This window comes from Chrysemys picta, chromosome 10 (genome assembly GCF_011386835.1).
Source record: "Chrysemys picta bellii isolate R12L10 chromosome 10, ASM1138683v2, whole genome shotgun sequence".
NCBI lineage: Eukaryota > Metazoa > Chordata > Testudines > Emydidae > Chrysemys > Chrysemys picta.
Genome location: NC_088800.1, coordinates 41,128,491 through 41,149,167, shown reverse-complemented (window position 1 = coordinate 41,149,167; position 20,677 = coordinate 41,128,491). Strand labels below are relative to the sequence as shown.

The 20,677-nt window shown below is 51.7% G+C and overlaps 1 protein-coding gene across 5 annotated transcripts in view; it reads left to right on the top strand.

Moving 5' to 3' along the window:
- The first annotated feature begins 1,515 nt into the window (after positions 1-1,515).
- RBPMS2 (RNA binding protein, mRNA processing factor 2) overlaps positions 1,516-20,677 on the top strand; it is a 48,810-nt gene continuing 29,648 nt past the window's right edge. For 2 of the 5 annotated variants that reach the window (XR_006174776.2, XR_002888627.3), the window contains exon 1: positions 1,661-2,175. Coding sequence is in view for 3 of the 5 variants with exons in the window: in XM_005280942.5 (XP_005280999.1) it covers positions 2,116-2,175 (60 nt within the window). In the remaining 2 variants the exon portion in view is untranslated. Of the gene's footprint in view, positions 2,176-20,677 lie in introns of all 5 variants that reach the window. The other 3 variants (XM_005280942.5, XM_042851645.2, XM_024103973.3) reach the window with 3 other exon arrangements.

Here is a 20,677-nt window from a genome sequence, read left to right as displayed (position 1 = left end):
AACACAGAAAAACACGGGGATTCGTTACCTCGTTAGAATTTTAACAATTCCCACCTTTCTGATTTGTGGTTATTTGCACAATGAAATCTAAATGCGTATTCCCCCAAAAGGCTCTTTCCGGCTTCCTTTTATGGTAAATTACATTTATTGAATTGTTCAATAAAGCACAAGAACAAAAATCACAACCAGGAGATCGTCACAAGCCACACAAAGGGAAGACCCCACCTTGTGCCTGGAGCATGCAGTCTAAAGGCAGACAATTCCAACTATCCTCCTCTCACAGGGCTCCAAGACACAGTCAGTCATCCTCGTCTCTTTTAAATATTGATTTCTCCTCTTAACTGCTCCTGCTCCATCTCCCCTGTTCCCCACTCCCCAAGGGCATGCCTTGGCCCATTAGAGAGATGAGCATTGTTTAGCGGTCTGGTAAAATCCTCCCCCCGAATTCCACTGCCTAAATGGAGAACAAATCTAGCTACTGGCTTGAGCACCAAGAAAAGAGATCTAGGCATCCTGGCATAACAACGCTGGAAAAATGTATCCTCATGTATCCAGCCCATATTTAACCCCCATCCCTGCAAATTCCATTGGTTCAATAGAGACTCCCCTCCCCCCATATGCTGGATCTGAGTTCTGGTGGTGTCGTTGTCCTGGAATATGCTGGCATCTGTTGTGTGTGTGTGTGCGTGTAAATGTCTGCAGTGAGGTTGTAGCCTTGTGGGTCCCAGAATATTAGAGAGACAAGGTGGGTGAGGTAATGTCTCTTATTGGACCAACTTCTGTTGGGGAGAGGGACAAGCTTTGGACCTACGGGGGTCTTCAGGTGTGGGCAAGGTACTCAGAGTGACACTGTGGCACTGGAGGGAAAGCTTGTCTCTCCCCTCAACAGACGCTGGTCCAATAAAAGATATTTCCTCACCAGCCTTGTCTTTGTGAGGGGAAACGTCAGGGCTGGATCCAGGGGCTAGATGTGAGTGCCTAACATGATGTGCTGAGATGCAGCAGGCTCCAGTGGGACAATAGGAGAAGCTCCACGTGTTGTATGACACTCCCTACTTCAGGGCTTAAGCTAACCTCTCCCTATGGAGATCAGGCTGGGGGGTGGGGGCAGAGACCACCTCTACAAGGCTCTTCTTCCTTCCTCTGAAGGATCTGGTACACCCAACTGCCCAAGCATCTCGGTGGCCCACGGCAGATCCAGCGTGACCCTGCCTGCGGTCTCTATTTGTGCGGCCCTCCTCCAAGCTAGCTGGAGCTGCGAGTGGGGGGTGTCGTCGCACCGGTGGGGGGGGGTGCCTTGTAGGCAGCAGAGTGGGTGGGGGGCGCGGGCCGGCCGGTCAGAGCCGGAGGAGCGGGCCGGGGGCTCGGTCAGAGCCGGGGGAGCGGGCCGGCAAAGTGGGGACGGGCCGGGACCGGCTCCGGGCGGAACGGGGCCGCTGGCCCTTTAAGAAAGTTCAATCGTGCGAGTTCATCAAAGTTTAAAAAGTTTTTCGTGGAAAAAAAAAGCGGTGGGGGGGGGGCAGGAAAGTTGGCTGCGGGCGGCGGGGATTGGCTGCGGGTTCCCCGGGAGACGGTGATGCAGGGCGAGGGGCCGGGCCGGAGCCCAGCTGAGCCCCCCTCTCCTCCCCCCCGCCCGGACGGGCTGCGCCGAGCCATTGATGACCGTATTGAAAAGGCGCAGGCGGCAGCTCGGGGCTGTACTCGGGGCCGGCGGCTGCAGCTCGTTGGCACCTTCCCCCTCCCTTAATTGCTCCTCAGCCAACTCCATGTGAGCCCGGCCGGGTACAAATAGCCCCGCGCCGCGTTTCCCCCCACACCGCGCACCTCGCCCACGCCGCACCCCCGTTCAGTTGGGCGGTGGCCAGCCCGCCCCGCACCCTCCCGGGCAGCACCAGGGCACCCAGCCTGGGCACCGTCTCCGCACCTAGCTGCACCCCGGAGCCTTTTGTTTGTTGGTCACCCACAGGCACCATTTCCAAGCCCAGCCCAGGACCGCAGCTCCCCCGAGAGCCTCCTGCCCCCAAGAGAGCCAAGCCCGGGGGAAGCCCTGCGATCCCTGGACAAAGAAGCTACAAAGAACCCAGGACCGTCCACTCAGCCCCCTGCACCCCCGCCATGAGCAACCTCAACAAGGAGAGCGAGCACAGTAACAGCAGCAACAACATCGAGGAGGAGGTAGGGGGCTGGGGAGCAGCTGCTGCTGCTGGGGGCTTTGCCCTCTTCCTTGGAGGGGGCTGGGAGGGAAGGTTTGGGGGTCCTTGCCTGTCTCTGGGGGTGGGGTGGTAAATCGGCTAGGGAAGTGTAGGGCTTAATGGGGAATTTGGATCCTGGTCTCTCTAGCCTTTAGCTAGGTGGGATGGGGACCTGAGTGTGTACTCCTTGTCAGGGGGACACGCTCTAGCCTTAAAGAGCACCTAAGGTGCTTACCACAAGTATGCCCCACTTCCCCTCTGCAGGGCTAACCCTATTTAATCCGTCCAAAGTGTCTAAGTCAATCAGAAATGTAAGCCCTGCTCTTCCTCAGTGCCCACCTTGTCTGGGGCCGGGCGGCTGGCTGTGCAGTCAGATTCCTGCTCTCTTCCGGCTCCGAGTGGAGCAGTGAAAGAGAACAAACTAACTTTCTAAAAATCTGCTGTGTGGGAGCCCTGCTCCAGCGAAAGCCAGAGCTGCTCTAAGCCCTCCTGTGGTGCTGTGGACAGGCATCCAATGCAAGGCTGTACCTTTCTGTTGGGCTGGGAACAATCTTGTCTGAGGCTGGGGGCAAGGCTTGACCTTTGCCATCCCTGAGCTTGGCTCTTGGTCTGGGATAGTTTTCTGTACCTTCAGCTGGGACTGGCCCTCAGATTCTCCAGGACCCCAGTCACGAGCCAGGAGAATTTTCTCTCCCCATTTCACCATTCAAAACCTTGCACTACTTGGTGCTTAAAGTGATCTTAAGTGTGTGTGTGTGTGGGGGGGGGGGGGGGCTCTGCCATAACCTGGGAGCATCAGCTTTGGCAAGTCAGGAAAAGTGTGCCCCACTGTGAGCTGGTTTGATTTCTTTCAAAGAAACCTTGGCTAGGTTGGTGACCCCCCCCCAACTACACCCCACCCCCAAAACATGCATACACTAAGTGCTGCTGGCTGGTGTAGTACAGCCCATTCCTGTTTGTATTGCTGGGCAAAGGGCATCTCACAGCCCCCAGAGGGGAAGGATGACACCCTTCATCCAGCCCTGATTCCCTTTCACCCCAAAGCTTGGGTGGAGGGGTTCCTGGGGTTGGGGAACACCTCAGAATTAAATGAATCCCTGGCATGCAGCTGGGGTGATGGAGGGGCCCTCATAGGGAAATGCAGCTGTTTAAGCAGGCCTGGTTGGGTGTGGAGAGGCGCTCTCCTTGGAGCCTTGAAATGCTTGCTAATCTGGTGTGAACTGCATGGTCCATCTCCTGCTCTCCTCTTGAGAATGCACTGGCTTCTTGGTGTGAGGACTGTTGCAGGCCAGCTAGAGGTCAGGAACATTTCCTTGTCATTCTATTTTGCCTGGCTTGACCTCCTGCGTGACCTTGGGGAGATCAGCTAGCCTGGCCCTGCCTGGTGCAGGAGCCCTAGTCTAGAGTGTGGCTCTGGGGAATGAGGACAAGGATCCTTAGCTTCTTGGCTTGAGGGGACCTCCAGTGGTTGCAGTGTGCCTGGGCTGTCCCCAGCTTGGCCAGAACAGGGCTGCCATGCTCTGCTGGAGACATCTCTGCTTTCAATATAGTGGGTGAGTAAGAGCCACTTGGGGCACAGAGGGTTGCCAGGCTTCTTTGTCTCCTCCCTGACCACTGATGGCTAGAGATGCAAATCTGGACTCTGGTTAGCTTTGTGCTGGGTCTGAGAACCCTGTGCGGGGAGGGATGGCAGAGTGACCTGGGATACTGCTCTCTGCAGGAGAAGCCCAGAACAGAAACCGTGCAGCCTGGTGTCCGGATGGCTGCACTGCTTTGACTCCTGCCTTGTGGCATGCTGCTGGGCAGCAGGGAAAACAATCCCTCCATGTCACTGCCATCACCTCTTCTACCAGAATGTCTGTGTCCCCATTAGTCACTGCACCAGAGTACTTGGCACAGTCCCTGACTTTTTCCTGGGGCTCTGAGACTTCTCTGAAATCAGCCCAAGGATGCTCATCCTTTGGGTGCAGAGCTAACTGTCTTAAGTGTGTAGTGCTCAGTGCTGGAGGGAAGCGTGAATTCCCTGGTAGCTTCAGTTGGCTATGCTATTCTTCCCATCCCCTCCCCCAACTCTCCTACAAGGAGCCGTGTAGCATTGCTGGTGCAGAATGGCGGCTGTTTCCACCCTGGCATTGGGCAAAATGCTTCCAGTACATTGGGGAAGCATGCTGAGCTTTTGATCAGGAATTCTCAACAGCTACATAAGAAAACCCCTTAATGCTGAGGCTACCTGTCCACCCTTTTGCTGTTCTGGGGGGGGGGAGGGCATGTGTGTGCAGGAACAAAGGATAGCACTTACCTAGGTCTGCAGGAAGTGGGTTGGGAAGATGTTAATGGCTAGTGGAGTGAGATGGCTCAAAGCACTGTCTAGGAACAGCCTGGTGACTTCTTTTCTTTTTCCATAGAATTTCTTAAGGGTTTAGATGGAGAGGAGGGGTCTAATACTTAGTGCCTTGGTACAGCTGGCGATATGGTGGTGGCTGCAGCAGCGGCATTTTATAGCATGCCTGGATTTCTAGTCATGGGTTTAACTTCAGGTTTGTCTCCCCCTGCTTGGCACTTTCCTAGTTTCCCCTCTCCTTCCCTCACCCCTAATTAGCTAAGCTAGTCCAGTTAATGCTTCTGTAACAAAGGAAGGGGTTTATTACCAGCAGTTGATCAGCATTGCCTGTGGGGAATCTGCTACAGTACAGCCTAACTAATAGGCACTAATGCCTGGGAAAACCCATTGCAAATCTTTGATCTGGTTATTCACTGACCTGCAGAACTTCCCAGTGAAACCCAAGATCCTGGGTCACTTAATTAGTCAGGTGTAATTCTGTTTCAACTACTAGCTAGTGCACCCCATAGCATGCTAGTAAGTGTTGTGCGAGGTAATTTGTCAGGCTACCAGTCCTCATGCTGGAGTAAGGTTTACTATTGCTGCCCTGCTGAGAGCTATTGGCTGGTGGACTAGCAAAGTGGAGACTTGAAGCTCTACTATCCTTGGATATATGCCAGTATTGTGACAATATGCTATTGCATGGGGAAGGTAGGAACACCTGGCCCTTCCAACAGTGATGTGTGGTACTAGGATGGGACTTGACTCTTCCAAGAAAGCCAGTCTCAACTGTATTTCAATGTCTGTCCACCATGAGCAGGATGAGAGCAAAGGGGTGTGAATAAAACAATTGTTTGGCATGCTCTCATTCTGGTCCTCCAGTAGAGGGGGCTGCTGTGCATGCCCACAGGGGGGCGGGCGCAAAGGGGAGCAGCATCTGCAATCCACAAATCAGTAGAGCCGCACAGGCTTGTATAAAAGGTGGGGGTCATGGCCACCCTCCCATTTCTAATGGGAGTGAGTGTCCTTGATCCATGGAAAGGGGGTGCTGGTCTGGTCCGAGGGTAGAGAGCCATGGTATGGAAAAGGCTGAGGGCTTCTATGCAAAGACACCTGGCCCCTCCCGAGCAGTCTTGTTCCTAGAGTACAACATCTCTTCCTTGTTGGATGTAGCTGCCTAATTCCCAAAGCTATACGCTTGAACTGCTTCTTTGGGAAGAGCATTCCAGTCAGGTTGTGTCCTTGTGTTTGTCAGACATTTTCCCCTTTCTTCTTCCCATAATTCCTTGTTACACAGGACTTCTCTGCAGCACTCAAATTCCTCTCCCTTCTTGTAGCTGCATCCTTCTAAGAAGACATGGCCATCTCAGTTCATGCTTTGGGCTAAAGTCTTTCCTCCTAGTGTTGCAAACAACACTTTGGGTGACTGAGTGGAAGGGAACTTTTTTCTCCATGTGTATTTGACAGCATGCTATAGAAAGATTCATTTCTCTTGTCTAGCCAATTACCCCCTCCCCACCCACCCCAAGCAGCAGGGAATCTCACATCAATAAGGGACAGATCTACTTAAACAAGTGACTAAAACTAGTAGGGGGCTTGACATGACTTTGAATTTGGGGTCTTGAAACTGACTAGAATTCTAGTCAGTTTCAATGTTGCTAATGTTGAACCATGGCTCACTTGAATTCTGGAATATGGCTAGGACCTCTTCCCTGTCACTGGTGAGGCAAGCAGTATGTTATCTAGCATCTTCACTCAGATCTAATCCTTACTGCCCTGAGTGCTCTGCTCTTCTCAGAATGTCCTCAAACTTCTATTCCTAGATACGTGCCTCTGCATGGGTAATTTGGTCTCTTTGCCACATCACACTGTAAACTCCTATCAAAGTTGGCATCCACAACCACCCTTTAAGCCTCTCAGCAAAACCAGTATGTCCCTCTCACTGAACACACACGTACCTTGGCTTATTCTCCTTCTTCCCACTTGGCACTTGTCTGTGTCACTCTCAAATTTAACCTCACTGGCACCTAATCTCAAGGTCCCTGTCTTTCACAACCCCTCCTGATTAGTGTCCTCTGTAGATCTTATTAATGTGCCCCTCTTTCCCACTGCTTGGCCATAATGGAAAGCTTAAATAGCAGGGCCTCACACTAGTCCCTGGCCTACCTCACCAGACACCTCCCCAAACTTGATACACTGCCACTTATCATTATCCTTTGTTTACATGTCTAAGCCAGTCATCAGTCCACATGCCAAGCTATTCTGAACTAACTGATATGCAAAGTTGTCTCTACAGCCCTTCTTCCAGCCACTAACTTTGGCTCAGCAAACAAAGTGCTCTAGTAAGTAGCACTGCTGCTTGGGATGTTGGCACACAAGTAAACAAAACACAGCAACTTATTGATACTGCACTAGCACCTCAGGACCCCAGTGTCTGGTGCTGTACAAACAGAACCAGGAGAGCACCCCAGAGCAGGGACTTACAATCAATCCTCTTTATTATTATTATTATTATTATTAGAGATCCTATTCCTAGAACTGGAAGGGACCTTGAAAGGTCATTGAGTCCAGCCCCCTGCCTTCACTAGCAGGATGAAGTACTGATTATGCCCCAGATCCCTAAGTGGCCCCCTCAAGGATTGAACTCACAACCCTGGGTTTAGCAGACCAATGCACAGACCACTGAGCTATCCCCCCTCCCTCTTTTGTCAACTGCAATGCTGTTCTAAACAGTGTTACTTGCTAGATGGCTGTCACCTTGCCCTCTCCCTGGGGTGGGAGTTAACTTTCACAGCCGTGATGGCCAGTAGACCTACAAGAGGTTCCATACAGCTCCTAGCCTGCAGCAAATATAAAGGAGGGGAGAGGGCATGTGGGGCACCTGTGAGGTTGGGGCAGAGACCTGGTGAGAAGCCAAGGGATCTGTCCCTGGACTCCTCTTGAAGAGACTCATCTGCTACATCCAGCCTCTGGCTAGGATGGCAGATACCTTGCATGAGAATTCAACAGGAATCCAGTCTCCTGCTGAAGTCCTTCTGCTCTCCACCTCCCAGGCTGGCTCTGTCTCCATTAGAAAAGGACTGAGTTTAGATCACTCTAGCCAAGCTTGACCTAAACTCAATCACTCTTCCTAGCCATGAGGTAATGGGGCTGGGGGGGGGGGGGGAAGCTCACACTTAACACTCACCAGCTGGTAAGAGATGAGAATAGATGCTCTTATTTGCTAAGACTCCTGTTTAATTTTTGAGTAGTCCTCAGGCAACCACACTGGCCAGCTCTTGTTCTTGGTCTCTCCTCTTTTAGAGAAACTGGTCTGACCTCAGTTATGTCTCTATATGCTTAAGCTGCATTCTACCCAAGTGGATTTTCACTTTCTCCAGATGTACTGTACTTATCTTTCCAAAACTTACTCTTCTGAAATTGACCAACGCTGGACTGTTGTTCAGTGCCCCATTCCTTACTATGGAGAACTTGAATAGCTAGTGGCAGTAGCTGCCATCAGTTTTCACTCTGCTTGTCTTATACCCCTTTCCTCCTATGCTGTGTTTTGTCTACTTGGATTATAAGCTCTTCAGGGCAGAGCCTGTCTGTACAGTGCCTAGTACAATGGGGCCTGTTAGTCAGCCCTTGAGCGCTACTGCAATAAACACCTGTAATAAGCTTTCCTGTTCTCAATTGCTGCATCCCAAGCAGGGTAGGAATACATAGAGCCAGGATGGTGCCTATGCCTTCACTTCCTGGATTGTAAAGAACATCTCTGCCAGTTCAGCTAAAATCTGTCACTAAAGCCCTCTTAGAACAGTGGCTGAGTGCCTGGATTGCAGGTCCTGGAATTCTATTCCTGGTGGCCTGTGGTATGGCCACAAATGCTCCATCTACTTTGATTCCTTATCCTTCCCCCAACAGCTCTCGCTGCCTCTCAATTAGCCAATGATACCTTCCTGCCATACTTCTGATGCTCTGACCATTTCCACCTCTTCCTGGTCTAGCACCCCAGTAAAGTTTGGCTCTATCTATAGCAGTAGGTCTCAAACTTTTTTACTGGCAACCCCTTTCACACAGTAAGCCTCTGAGTGCAACCCCCCTCCATACATTTAACACACTTTTAAAAATATATTTAACACCATTATAAATGCTGGAGGCAAGCAGGGTTTGGGGTGGAGGTTGACAGCTTGCACCTCCCCATGTAATAACCTCATGACCTCCTGAGGGGTCCCAACCCCCAGTGTGAGAACCCCTGATCTATAGTGATCTCCCAGCTGAGTCAATCAAGCACCAGTTACATCCACTAGAGCAGTCTCCATGGCTTAACATCTCTAGGCCCTGCTCTTCCATGCTACACAAACAGGAGTTCTCCAACTTTTTGCTGGGCCCCCTTTGAAAATATTTCAGGCTGTGATGACCCCCCCCCCCCCTGAAAGTGATAGCAAATTACTGTACATACTCAAAGCACTAAATGATGCATGTAATCATTATCCCTGCAGTCAAAGGCACTGAAGCCCTTTGAAAAGTGTAAAATAGGGTCACAATATTTAAAATTCCCACACCCCCATTCCCCAGCCCCTTAGCAGTGTCTATTTGGGGACTACAGCAATACCATACTATGCCACCCTTACTTCTGTGCTGCTGCTGGTGGCTGTCTTCAGAGCTGGGCTCCTGGCCAGCAGCTGCCACACTCTGGCTGCTCAGCACAGAAGGCAGTGCCTCCACCAGCAGCAACACAGAAGTAAGGGTGGCAATACCATACCATCTCATGACACCCCTGCCCCCACTGTAACCTGGAGACCCCTTTTTTTGGTCAGAACCACCAGGCTGAGAAACACTATTAGAACATGGGTACAGATGCCTGGGTGTTGTACTACCTGGGTTTAAAACCCAGTCTTCTGCCTCTTTTGGACAAATCTCCAACAGACCAGATGGATAGTGTAGCCTTAATTACACCCCCCCCTTCAAAACAAAACATCTTATGATAAAAAGCCTAGCTCTAGGGCTGTTCTCACCCAAATGCCTGCTATTGCTAACACAGACCACTCCCTTTGTCAGATCAGAGTCTGGGGATTCTTTTCAAAGTTAGAGGAAACGACTCTTCCGGTGTCTCCTTATGCATCTTAGGGAAATATAGCTTAGGTTCCCACTGTCATGCAAACCAGCTTTCCTTGCTGGCCTCGGTCTCAAACAAAGCACTCTTATTCCATGCAGTTAAATGGGGTCTCTGTTTTCCTCCTCCATATGTTGCTTGTCATGTTGGTAGTGACAGTGGCTCCTTCTCAACACCTGGGGAGCACTGTCAAATCCTAAACCTCCTTTGAGTCTGCCACCAAGAACCACAGCTCTGAATGCAAAAGTGAAACTGATGGGCCTAGACCACAGCTGTGCCTCTAATCCATAACTATGTATTGAAGCTATAGCCGTCTGACCTTTCCTAGGCACTGCGCACCTATAGCCCCCAGTCAGCTACGGCTGCCTGCTCTCAAAGTAGGCATGTAGAATCATAGTAGCCGGGGCCAGCTCTAGGTTTTTTTGCCACCCCAAGCAAAAAATGTTTGGCTCCCCCTGCCACCCCAGCGCTGGGCTCCTCCTCTTCCCCCCCGCCCCCACTCCCTGCTGCCCCAGCCCTGGGCTTCTCTTCTCCCCACCCCCTCCCACCAGTGCTGACTCCACCCACTCCCCCCTCGCCTCCAGCTGGTCCTGCGCTGTCAGGGTAAGCAGCAGGGCTCCTGGGCCACACCTCAGCTCAGGGTCCCTCCAGCTGGGGCTCCTGCCTCTAGGACTGGCCAGCACCCAGGAGGGCAGAGCTGGGGGACCACCTGGCAGAGGGCTGAGGGGCAGGGTAGCCCAGAGAGCAGGACTCGGGCACCATGGCAGTGCCCCAGGCACCAGTCCCCACTATGGCCCTGCTGCTGCTTCTGGCTGCCCTGCTGCAGTCCCTGGGTGGCTCAGGTCGCTTTGCCCAGCCCCAGCTGCAGCGCTGCTACCAGACGCAAACTGCAACGGCCCCAGGGCGCCCCCCGTGCAGGACACGCTGCTGCTGTCAGGGCCGGCTCTAGGCTTTTGCCGCCCCAAGCCGGGGGGGAAAGGCTGGCTGGAGTGCCAACCCTGAATGTGCTGCCCCAAGCACATGCTTGGTTTGCTGGTGCCTGGAGCCAACCTGATAGTAGCTTAAAATGAGAACTCTGGCCTCTAGCCTTCAGTATGGTGCCCAAGCAAATGAAATATAAAATATACAGTCCTATCTGTCAGCTTTGACAAGTTCTAGACTTGTCAGAGGAAGGCACAAGAACCCCTGTAATAGGGAAATATTTCCCCTGTGTTAATTACTCCCAAGAGATCTGCTCTATGGATTACTTTGGGGAAGGTCTCTAGTCTGTGTTAAGAGGTCAGACTAGATCACAATGGCCTCTTCTGGCCTTGGCATCTATAAATTTGCTCCACATCACTTAATGGCTGGGTTCTACCTTGAAGGAGGCTTTATTGCTGACAAATGTCTGCCCTAGCTTATGTACCTGAATTACCCTATTTGTTTAACCTCTGAACCCTGCTAAGCTCTTGGCCTCCATCTAGTGGAAGTGAGTTCCACAGTCTTGACCAGTTTTAAATGTGGTACCTCTAACATCAGTGGGTATTATCTCTGTATACAACAGACAGGTAAATAGGACCTCCTGGCTTAGCTGCCACTTCAGTGTTCTAGTAAGGAAGAATTGAATATCTAATCTCAGACTCCAACAAGCCTTACCTGTGATCTGCTTTCTAAAGTTATGCACTGATTCAGATGAATCATTGGATTTGAATCTAATGCATTACTTTCTCACCTAAAAGGCACATGTGTTGTAAGATCAGGAAAACAAGTCACATGGCACTGGCTCATTCTGGGTCTGAAACACATAAAATGGTAGCTGTCTCTGCAGAAGGCAAGGAAGCTCCTATGTTATAAAGATACCATATGCATACAACAGAAAGAGACCCCTCCCTCTTACTGTTCTACATCTAAACAACTAGGTAGCTGAAATCTGGTTCCTCTTACCTAGAGCTTGGTCTTGGAAGGTAAATGTGCACTAGGTTACCAACAATCTCCCCTGACATGATGGAATGTGACTCCCTGTGCTGAAAAGCCTCTGCATGATGAAGTTGCTGACATGAGAGAAACAACCTTAATGCTGGATAAGGGTCCTAAAAGTGGTAATTGCTTCCAGACAAACATGTACTGACAAATATTTTGTCAGACCCCAAATTGCTACCTTTATCTGGAAAGCATTGACATTCACAGGTTCAGGTGGGCCATGTTCTGACACCTATCATGTAGCCATACCACCAGTCTGAGATCATGTGATCATCACATCTGTCAGGTGTGATCCCATTTGGATGGGAGACCAAGGAAAACCCAAGCTGTTGCAGGAAGTGATGCTGGTGACCTTTATAGGTAAAAGGAGAGGCAGTGCCATCTGACCAGCCCCTGGGCATGGTGGGAAAGGGTAACTGCATTTTAAATGCGACGAAACCAATCCTGTGTACTGAGAGGAGGTGGCTAGTGCAACAGACAGAATGAAGGAGTGTCACTGCTGAAGGATCAGACCTTGCCCTGAAGAACTGAACTTGCTCCTGGGCTCTGTCCTCGCTGGCACTTGGCACTCAGCCAGCCACACCCACTTAGGCACACTTGCAAAAACCTCTACTCTACTGTAGTTTCACTCCTTCAGGTGTCACTTATAAACCACCACTTTATTACCTGGGAGGTGCTTGTGCTGTAGTGATGAGGGCCATATAAGTGCCAATTGGTGTGATGCCAGCCTGGAAGGTGAAACTAGGGGAAACGTCTACAGAGTCTAATTCCCGCCCTTTTCTGGACACGGGGGGGGGGGGGGGGGGGGGGGGAGGAATGTTCCCCATAGATACTGGCTGTGGCTTAAAGGCCAGAGCCAGCCCTAGGCAAGCACAGCCACTTGGTGGTACCCCCTGTAGCCAGTGTGCTGGGGCTGAGGTAGTGCCAACTGTTCTTTCAGTTGGAAGGCAGGGTGAGCAGCAGATGCAGCATGGTGGGGGTAGGGACAACTGAAGCAGGTGCCCCTGGGAACTCTGGCAATGGGGCCAGAGCTGCAGGCAATGAGTGACCTTTGCCTGGCCTAGCAATGGCCTGTGTGGAATGAATGGAGTGGACTGGTCTGGGATCAAGAAGCCCTCACCAAGCCTCTTGTCTCCAAGGCTGCTGACTAAGGCAGGGAATGGTGGGGAGGTAGGTGGGATGACTCAAGGTGAAATCCCTTGCAGTAGAGAGGGAGGGGGAAGCCCAAATGATGGTGATTCTGGCAGCTGTCAGGGTCAAGGCTGAACTGCCCCACTGTGCAGGTCTGACACAGGAGTACTACCTGGAAGCTTCCTCTTTGGCTCCATTCATAGGACCTGGATCAAAGTTTAAAGGCAGATGACCCTGTCACATGACTCCCCCAAGTCAATGGCTGGCTACATGCCTTGCCATTCACATGGGTGGGGGGGGGGGGGGGAGGGGGAGGGAGGCTGGACTGATCCTGTCCGTAACTGGCCAAGAGCTTTGCAATGGGTCCCAGGAGGGAGTTGTCTTGAACTCCTGCTGCCCGCAGCACCATGCTGGCTTGGAGAGCACTACAAGCATAGTCAGCAGCCAAGCTTGTGAGCTGGGTCTAGGGACTCCTGGGATGAGGAGGATCCCAAAGGTGCATGATATTCTGGTCTTAGAGGGGAAGATGCAGCAGAATCCCCACAACTGCCTGTGAAGGAGACTCCCAGAGTCTGTGCAGACTCAGTCCAAGCTTGGCTAGAGAGCTATGTGATCAGTCAGGGGAATGCAGCCTCTTCATTGCAGCTCCCTTTCAGAGTGGTTCTCCTTCCACCCTGTTGGGGGTGTTATCTCCAGTGTGGCTGTCCAATGTGGTGTAGGTAGCTAGGTATCTGCCTGCTCCTGGACTGGGCAGAGCTGTCATTGTGTGGGGCAGATAGACCCAGTATGCTGGAGTTACCAGCTGTGCTTTGGCATGGATACCCTCTTGAGTCTTCATTGATAGCAAGGCCAGAACAGCCCATTGCAGTTCTAGTCTGACCTGGATAATCTCAATCTAAACACTCAGTCATTGGAACGGAGTCTACAAGAACACTAGGTATTAAACATGGCATGGCCTAAATTTACATCTTCTCCAGGTCAGAGGTTCTCCTTACCAGCCTGTGGCACCCTAGATCCCTACTCCCTCCTTGGAGGTTGGGGAGGCAGGGGGGAGGGGAGATGGAACAACTCCAAAATGGCTGCAAAGCTGCCTCTTCCTTAAATGCCTTAGTGTGTCTGGCCAGACATGGCTCCTCCTGGCCTCTCCAGAAGCAGTTGTCTAGGGGCAGGATCCAGAGCTGTCCTTGGGAACATGTCCCCAAACAAGCAATAGGTGGGTTGACTGGGCTTTGAAGTAACCCTGTGGTAGAGGGCCTGGGTCAGAGGTGTGCCTGCAGCACATGTAGACACTCACGCTAGTTTTAATCTAGCTTGGGTAGGCCTACAAGTGCAGCCATTACCTCCACTCCCACTGCAGTGTTGATGGCCCCCAAGCCCATGGGTACACTGAGGGTGCTGTGTACGTTGGATTTGAGGGAGGGGAAGGCTGCCCTCTTGTCCCCACCCTTTATGGTAGGCTGTTCCAGGGCTCCCTTGGGGTGGGGAGCAGTTCCCCTCTGCTGTGTTCTTTACTGGCTTCTTAGTGCTGCCCCTTCCCTTCCCCCCTGCTCTGTCCTAACTTATCACTTGCTTTCTTAGCCTCCAGACTCTTCCTCCTGGGCTTCCTGCTCTTGGTTTGTTTTGCCTGCCTGTGCCACTTGTGCTCAGCACCTCATGTCTGCATTGGGAGGTTCTCATTCCCTCGCCATGTCTTGCCATAGGCTGCTGCCTGCTTCTCGAGCAGTAGGAGGGTCAGAGCACGGATGCTGGCTGAAGTCAGGAGCCCCTGGCATGTGCTGGTGCTGGAGTTGTGCTGCCTATAGACCCACCTCTAGCAGCACGGACCCAAACTAGGGACTAGTAAAGGCTGGACTAAACTCCTCCCAGAGGTGTCCTTTGTTTCCTGCTGTACTAGGACTGCAGAAGCCAAGACTACAGGAACTTGGTAGCTCATCTGGTGGAGTGGAGCAAGACATCCCTAGGGGCTGTGGGGATGCTCACAGGCCTGTTGCTGCTTCAGGTGACTTCTGTACCCCTGCAGCTCCTCAGATCCATGGCTCTGGAGATCTGGAATTCTTCCTGCCTTGCATCACAAAGGATGATGCAGAGCCAGTCTAGGAGCAAGGCCTGTCCACTCCAACAGAAAGGGCAATCTGGAATGAGCAGCCCACCTGGGCCTCTGGCAGGGTGTCAGGACTGAGCAGCCCTGGCACACCCAGGCCTCTGGCAGGGCTGAGCAGCCAGCTGGGTTGGGTGTGATTGGCAGGGACCTCAGCTGGAAGGGAAAACAGGAGTACCTGTTGCTTGGGGGAGCTAAGCAGGTGTTCCTCAAGGGAGCCAGCTCCTTGTGGATGCTAGAGAGGGTATCTGCAGCTGCTCATGTGGGTCCCTCAAGCTAAACTTCTAGGTGTGATAGGCCTGGTATAAGCTAGGCAGAGGTGCTGGTAAAGCCAGTGCTCTCTGCAGCTGCAGATCAGGCACACAACTAGGGCTGCCCCTTGACTTCCAGGCTCACCTAATGTACTTCCTGCTGCTGCTGGAAGGTGGGAGGCTGACAGACACAGATACAGATGTTCTTGTTCCCCCAGAACAGCTACAGCACATGCTGCGCAGGCTTCCCTGACCCAGAACCTCCTGTAGGGGTGTGCAGTTCAGTCTTGTCCTCGCTTACCATAGCAAGCGATGCCAGTTGTAGTTCTGAGGGTGCAGTTACTAGGACCTGGACTGAACTTTGTACATGCCTCCTAAACAAGCTACCTGGAGAGGAAAGTCCCATGGCTCAAGGTGACCCTGTGAGCTACAGTATCTGGTCTTGACCCCAGTTTATATAAAAGGCCCAGTTGCCCTAGTACCACTGGAGACATGTGACACCTCAGTGTGAGGAAACCTTTCCCCAGCTGGCTCCCTGTGAGTACCTGTGCAGAAGCTCTCTGCTCCAGCCACATAGCACTGACACAAGGCTTCAAAATCCAAGCAGCGTTATGTCCCCATGTACAATAAACACTAGCAAAGGACTGGCTGAGTGACCTTCAGGATGTTGACTGTTCCTTATTCTCTAGCTGCCTCTGTTCAACACTTGTACTCAGTAAAGCAGGGAGGAAGCACTCGCAGCTAACAATGCCTCTGGCTGGCCTAGGAACAGGCTATGCCTTTCTGGGATTGATCGTATATTTGCTGGACTCCAATCGTTACTTTCAGGTAGCCATGAGTGCTTGGGACTCGAGCAGCTGTCCTCTGGAGGAACATCTCATGGCAGGCTTGTCCAGCTGGCTGGGGTAATCCATGGAAATGGGCTCTCAGTTTAAATGGCAGACTTGCTTTCCCTGAACAGACTGCAGTGCTGGTGAAAAGGTGCTATTCTGGCAGGTGCTCAGGCTGCTAACGCGTCTGCTACAATATCCAAAACACATCCCCAGGCTGCCCCAAAGAGGGGAGCTGGGCTAGCAGAGCAGTAAACTAGCTTGGAGCTGGGCAATTGCACTGCAAGGCTTTTCCGGTCCTGGCCAGTGAGTGTAATCTCAGGGTGCATAGCCTGGTGCACCAAGCTAATCTCCAGCTGTAGGCTTCCTGCTCCTTCAGGCAGAAACCCACGTCTGTCTCCGCTTCCCAGTTAGCTCAGTGCTGTCTTCCTGCCTGGCCCCACTGTGGCTGGGCTAAAACCCAGTTTTAGAACCACTCCTCCACCCAGATGTGCAGGAGGATGAAATGCTTGAATAGGAGCCTTTAAACAGCCTTTATTGGAAGAGGCAGGGGAACATCCCCCTGTGCATGCACATGGTTCTGTCTTGTAGCCAGCACAGCTGTATTTATATCTGCTCTCAATGGCTGCCACTGTAAACCTGACTCTCATAAACACTCAAGCCTCCATCCCCATGCCTCTTCCCTTTCAGAGTTGTTGCTGTACTTACTGTGGGGCCCAGATACTGGCACACTCCTGGGGGGGCAGGTGGGCATGGGCTTCCTCTGACTCCATCTGTCCTTCTTATCCATGACTTAATGTCAGTCCAGCTTGGCTGGGCAGAAAGGCTTGATTGAGTCGTAGTGGCTGAATGTGCCAGGCTGAGCATGTCTGGTTCCCTGTGTGCCAGCAGAGAGGGTGGGCTGCTGTGCATCCACAGCTGGATGGTGCAGTCTTGGGGGAAGGGATCTCTTCTCCTTGAGCTCTCAGAATGAGGCTTCACCCCCCCCCCCCCATGTACAGCACACTGGGAACCTAAATCTTCCCCCTTTCTCTTCCTCAACTGCTTCCTGGGCACTCTGCTCAGTCCCCAATCTAGCAGAGAAGCCATGAAGGCCCTGCTGGGCTTGCCATTATAAATCCCTGGCTGTTGATCTCCTGGCCAGTGCCCTGCCATCAAGCACCCAAGGGGCAGGATGGTCTCTGCCAGCATGGGGGGCAGGGTGGTGGTGAGGAACTCTCTTCTACAGACAAATGTGTGGAGACATCTCTGGCTTGGTCTTCAGGCAACTGGGTCACAGTGTGGACAAACAAAGCACTCTGCTTCAAAAACAAATCCAAATGCTTGTCAGGATCCTGGTTATGTCACTGGCAATCTGGTGTTTGGGGATAGCAGGGGTGAACCAATGAAATCACTTGCTGCACTCCCCTCTTGCAGCACTGCTATGGGGTGTACACTGGATGTTTCTCTACCTACTTCAGTAGTATGGCCACTTCTGGGGTGCTGCACCCCAGATGTTCAGCCATGCATAGCAGTTGTGTAAACTAGTCCCTCCCATTCTTGTCTTAAATGCAATAAACTGAGAGCTACTTATCAGGAAGTTCAGCTTGGCAGTCACCAGCCCAAGATGGCATGTGGCTGAATGGGGGGCACCCCTCACCAAATGCCATTGTCTTTAAATGACTAGGAGCAGTCAGGAACTCTGCCTCGCAGCACAGGGTTACCTGATGCTACTTAGCACCTTCCCTCTTCAGAAGGGAGGAGGCCAGTACTGAATGACTAGCTGGTAGCTTAAGCTCATCTGAGTTGGGAGGTTCCAGGCTGAAGCAGTGCCTGCTGTTGCAGCCATATAGGCCACAGACCTAGTGCTGTGGAGAAGCCTGCTTGTGTGCAGGGGCTTGCCACTAAGCTGGGCCATATCAGGTCACCTGACTCCCTTTTTGGCCTCTAAGCGGGCCGAACAGCATGCTTCTGGGGTGTGACTTCCCTCTCCACTGAGCTTCTAATTGAGGCCACTGCTGTCTGCTGGGCCACAGGCTTCATTCACTCATCCTGAGCTGGCAGCTAAGGTTCTGCAGCTCTCCAGGCACTCAGTCCATAGGTTAGAGAAGTCCCTTTATAAAGAGCAGGAAACTGGGATTTAAGGCATGACTCCTGTTCCTAACCAAACAACACCAGAGTTGCTATGACTCCAACCTCAAGCTATAGAAAGACTGAACTTACAGGGACATGTGGTTTGATTCATTTAGTTGCTTTAGTCTGGCTCTTAAAAGGGCAAAGTACTAAAGAGGGGAGGAATGCAACAGACTGGGGGCAAGAAGGGGACAGTGACCCACCTACTTGATATGTTTGCATTTTGTATGGCACTCCATTTCAGACTCTCCAAATCTGCTCTCTCTAACATGGTGCCTAAGTTCCTGACATTAACAGGCTCTGCTAGAATATCTGGGACTGAAAGATTAGGTTGCCAGCAAATGTACTATTTGTAATCTTCATGGTTAAGATTCCAAATGTTCCCTTCCTGCCGTTTTTGTTTTGCAAGCCCCGTGTTCCTTGCATCACTCGAGCCTTATAAGTCCCGGGTTTTAGAGCAGGCCGCTGCCTCACAACATTCCATCCGGCTATCGTCAAGTGGCCCCAGCTGCATCTCATCCAGAGCTGACACAACTCTGCAAAACAGCAGCCATGTGCAGTGGCCGGATCTCCTGTGACCGGGATGGACTAGCAGCACACCAGCCCTGCACCGCTTCCTTGTGGGCAGGGCAGCTGTGCCCTGGGCACACAGCACCTTGGGCCTTAAGAGGAGGCACAGCTGATGTTTAGAACCGCACTCTGTTCCACTGACTTCCAGTGCTAGCAGCAGAACTCTAGCAAAGCCAAGAGCATCTGTCTATACTGACCTCTTTCCTATCCAGTCCCCTTGTGACAGCCTATATTGCACACGGACGCTACTCTAGAACTGGGCTTGGCACAACTTGATTGTCTCATAACTGACTTTATTTTTGACTTTTTTCAGTTGGGGGAGGGCGTTCATACAACTTAATGACAGTTGAAATTCAAAAAGTGAAAGCTTTAACAATTCAAACCTAGATTGCATTGAGTGTCTGGCAAATAGTCTTAAATAAAGTTCCTAGTTCAGGCAGTGCTTTCTGTCTCTGCTTTAGCAGTAAATTTCATTTACCAAGGGAAATATCTTAAGCTTGTCTGGTGAAATCAACACTTACCAAGAAACCAAATCTTCAAGTCGCACATAGGGTTGGAAGGGAGTTTGCTCCCTGCTGAGGTGCTCTGATTGCAAGGCTTCCTAAAAACTTCACTTAACCATCCAGGGAGGTGGAGTTACAGATGTTTGGACAACCTTGGTCTGTAGGGCTCTGTTTGCTCCAATGCGCTTCAAAATCTTTCTGTGTGTATTGTATATAAAGCGATTAATGTAGGGCTTTCCTGCCTCAGCGCCTGCTGGTCTCTTGACTGCCATGATGGACGGGCAACAGTACATTTCGGCTGCTCTCTAGCTGTTTGAGGAGAGGACTGCTCTCCTGATTCTTGCCTGGGAGGGTGCCACAGATTACTTCCCAGGCTTCCCACAATGCTGTGGGAGGAGGGGAAATGCTGAGTAATGCCCTGTCTCTGTACCAGGCTTACTGCTGGGGGTCAAGCTGTTTCTGGCCTCTGACATAGTCAGACCCCTCAGGATGTTTAAAATATGGGGTGATCTAGAAACTAAGTGTCTCTTGCCACTGCTGAAGCTGCTCCCAAAGGCCCTGAAGCTGGGCTGCTTCCTGTTGCCATTACACTGCAGAACTCCTCCCATGCACGGGCAACCACCATGCTTCAGGTGAAATTGTAACATGAAGCAACACTGCAGTAATGTCCTATTCCTAGCCAGCCTAGGGATGCAGAGGGGCCTGCCTTATGGAGTAAAGCAGCAGTGGGCCCATGCTGAGGCCTGAGCCAGCACAGTGTTGGATTCTAACCTGATCTTGGATCACTATACCACTGAGCCTTCTTGGTGGGGGGGCCTTGCTTAATCTAAAGTAACAGACTTATCTGGGGTGTGGGGAAAAGACCCAAGCCCATGACTATGGGTATGAGGAATCAGGAGTGCCCAAGTGATTTGGGCACTAAGCTAAGTTTATTACCCAGGCTGGATTTTGTTTAGTAATGGATTTCAATAAATGCCACTAAGCTCCTCCCCACACAGTGAGAAGGTGGCTGCTGTGAAAGTCACTTTCCACTAGTGACTAAGTGGACACAGAGGAGCCTGTGGCTGTCAGAGGAGCCAGTCTCTTGCCCTCAGCTGGGTTGCTCCTGGGTTAAGAAAGCAGAAGGAAAAGACAGACTAAACAGTGTCCCCTTGAGGATTGCTGGGGAAACTCTCAGCCTGCAGTAACTTCCTAGAACCTTTAGGAGTTCTGCTGGCATGCTTGTCAGCCACTGGCCATCAATGGTGTAATGTTGGCTGGTGTAACTCTGGCTTTTGGGGAGGGGGAGAAGGAGAAATGTCCAAGTGATTGGACAGGAGACCACTTCCTGTAGCACATGTCCAGAACAGGGTGACATCAACTCCCCTCTACCATGGGCAGGGTCTCTCATTGGGGCAATTGAGGGCCCTCTGACCAGGTCTTCCACTACTCTGGGGATTACTGGACCCAGAACTAGAGCTAGCGGGATCAATGGCATGCTGGCCTATGCTGAACACCACCTGTTAAGGTGGAAGGTTTGGAAATAGGCAAATGACACATCTTGTGCATGTGAAATGCATGAAATCACAGGTGATGTCCCACCAGCTGGGCAAGACAGCCATGGCATTGTCCAA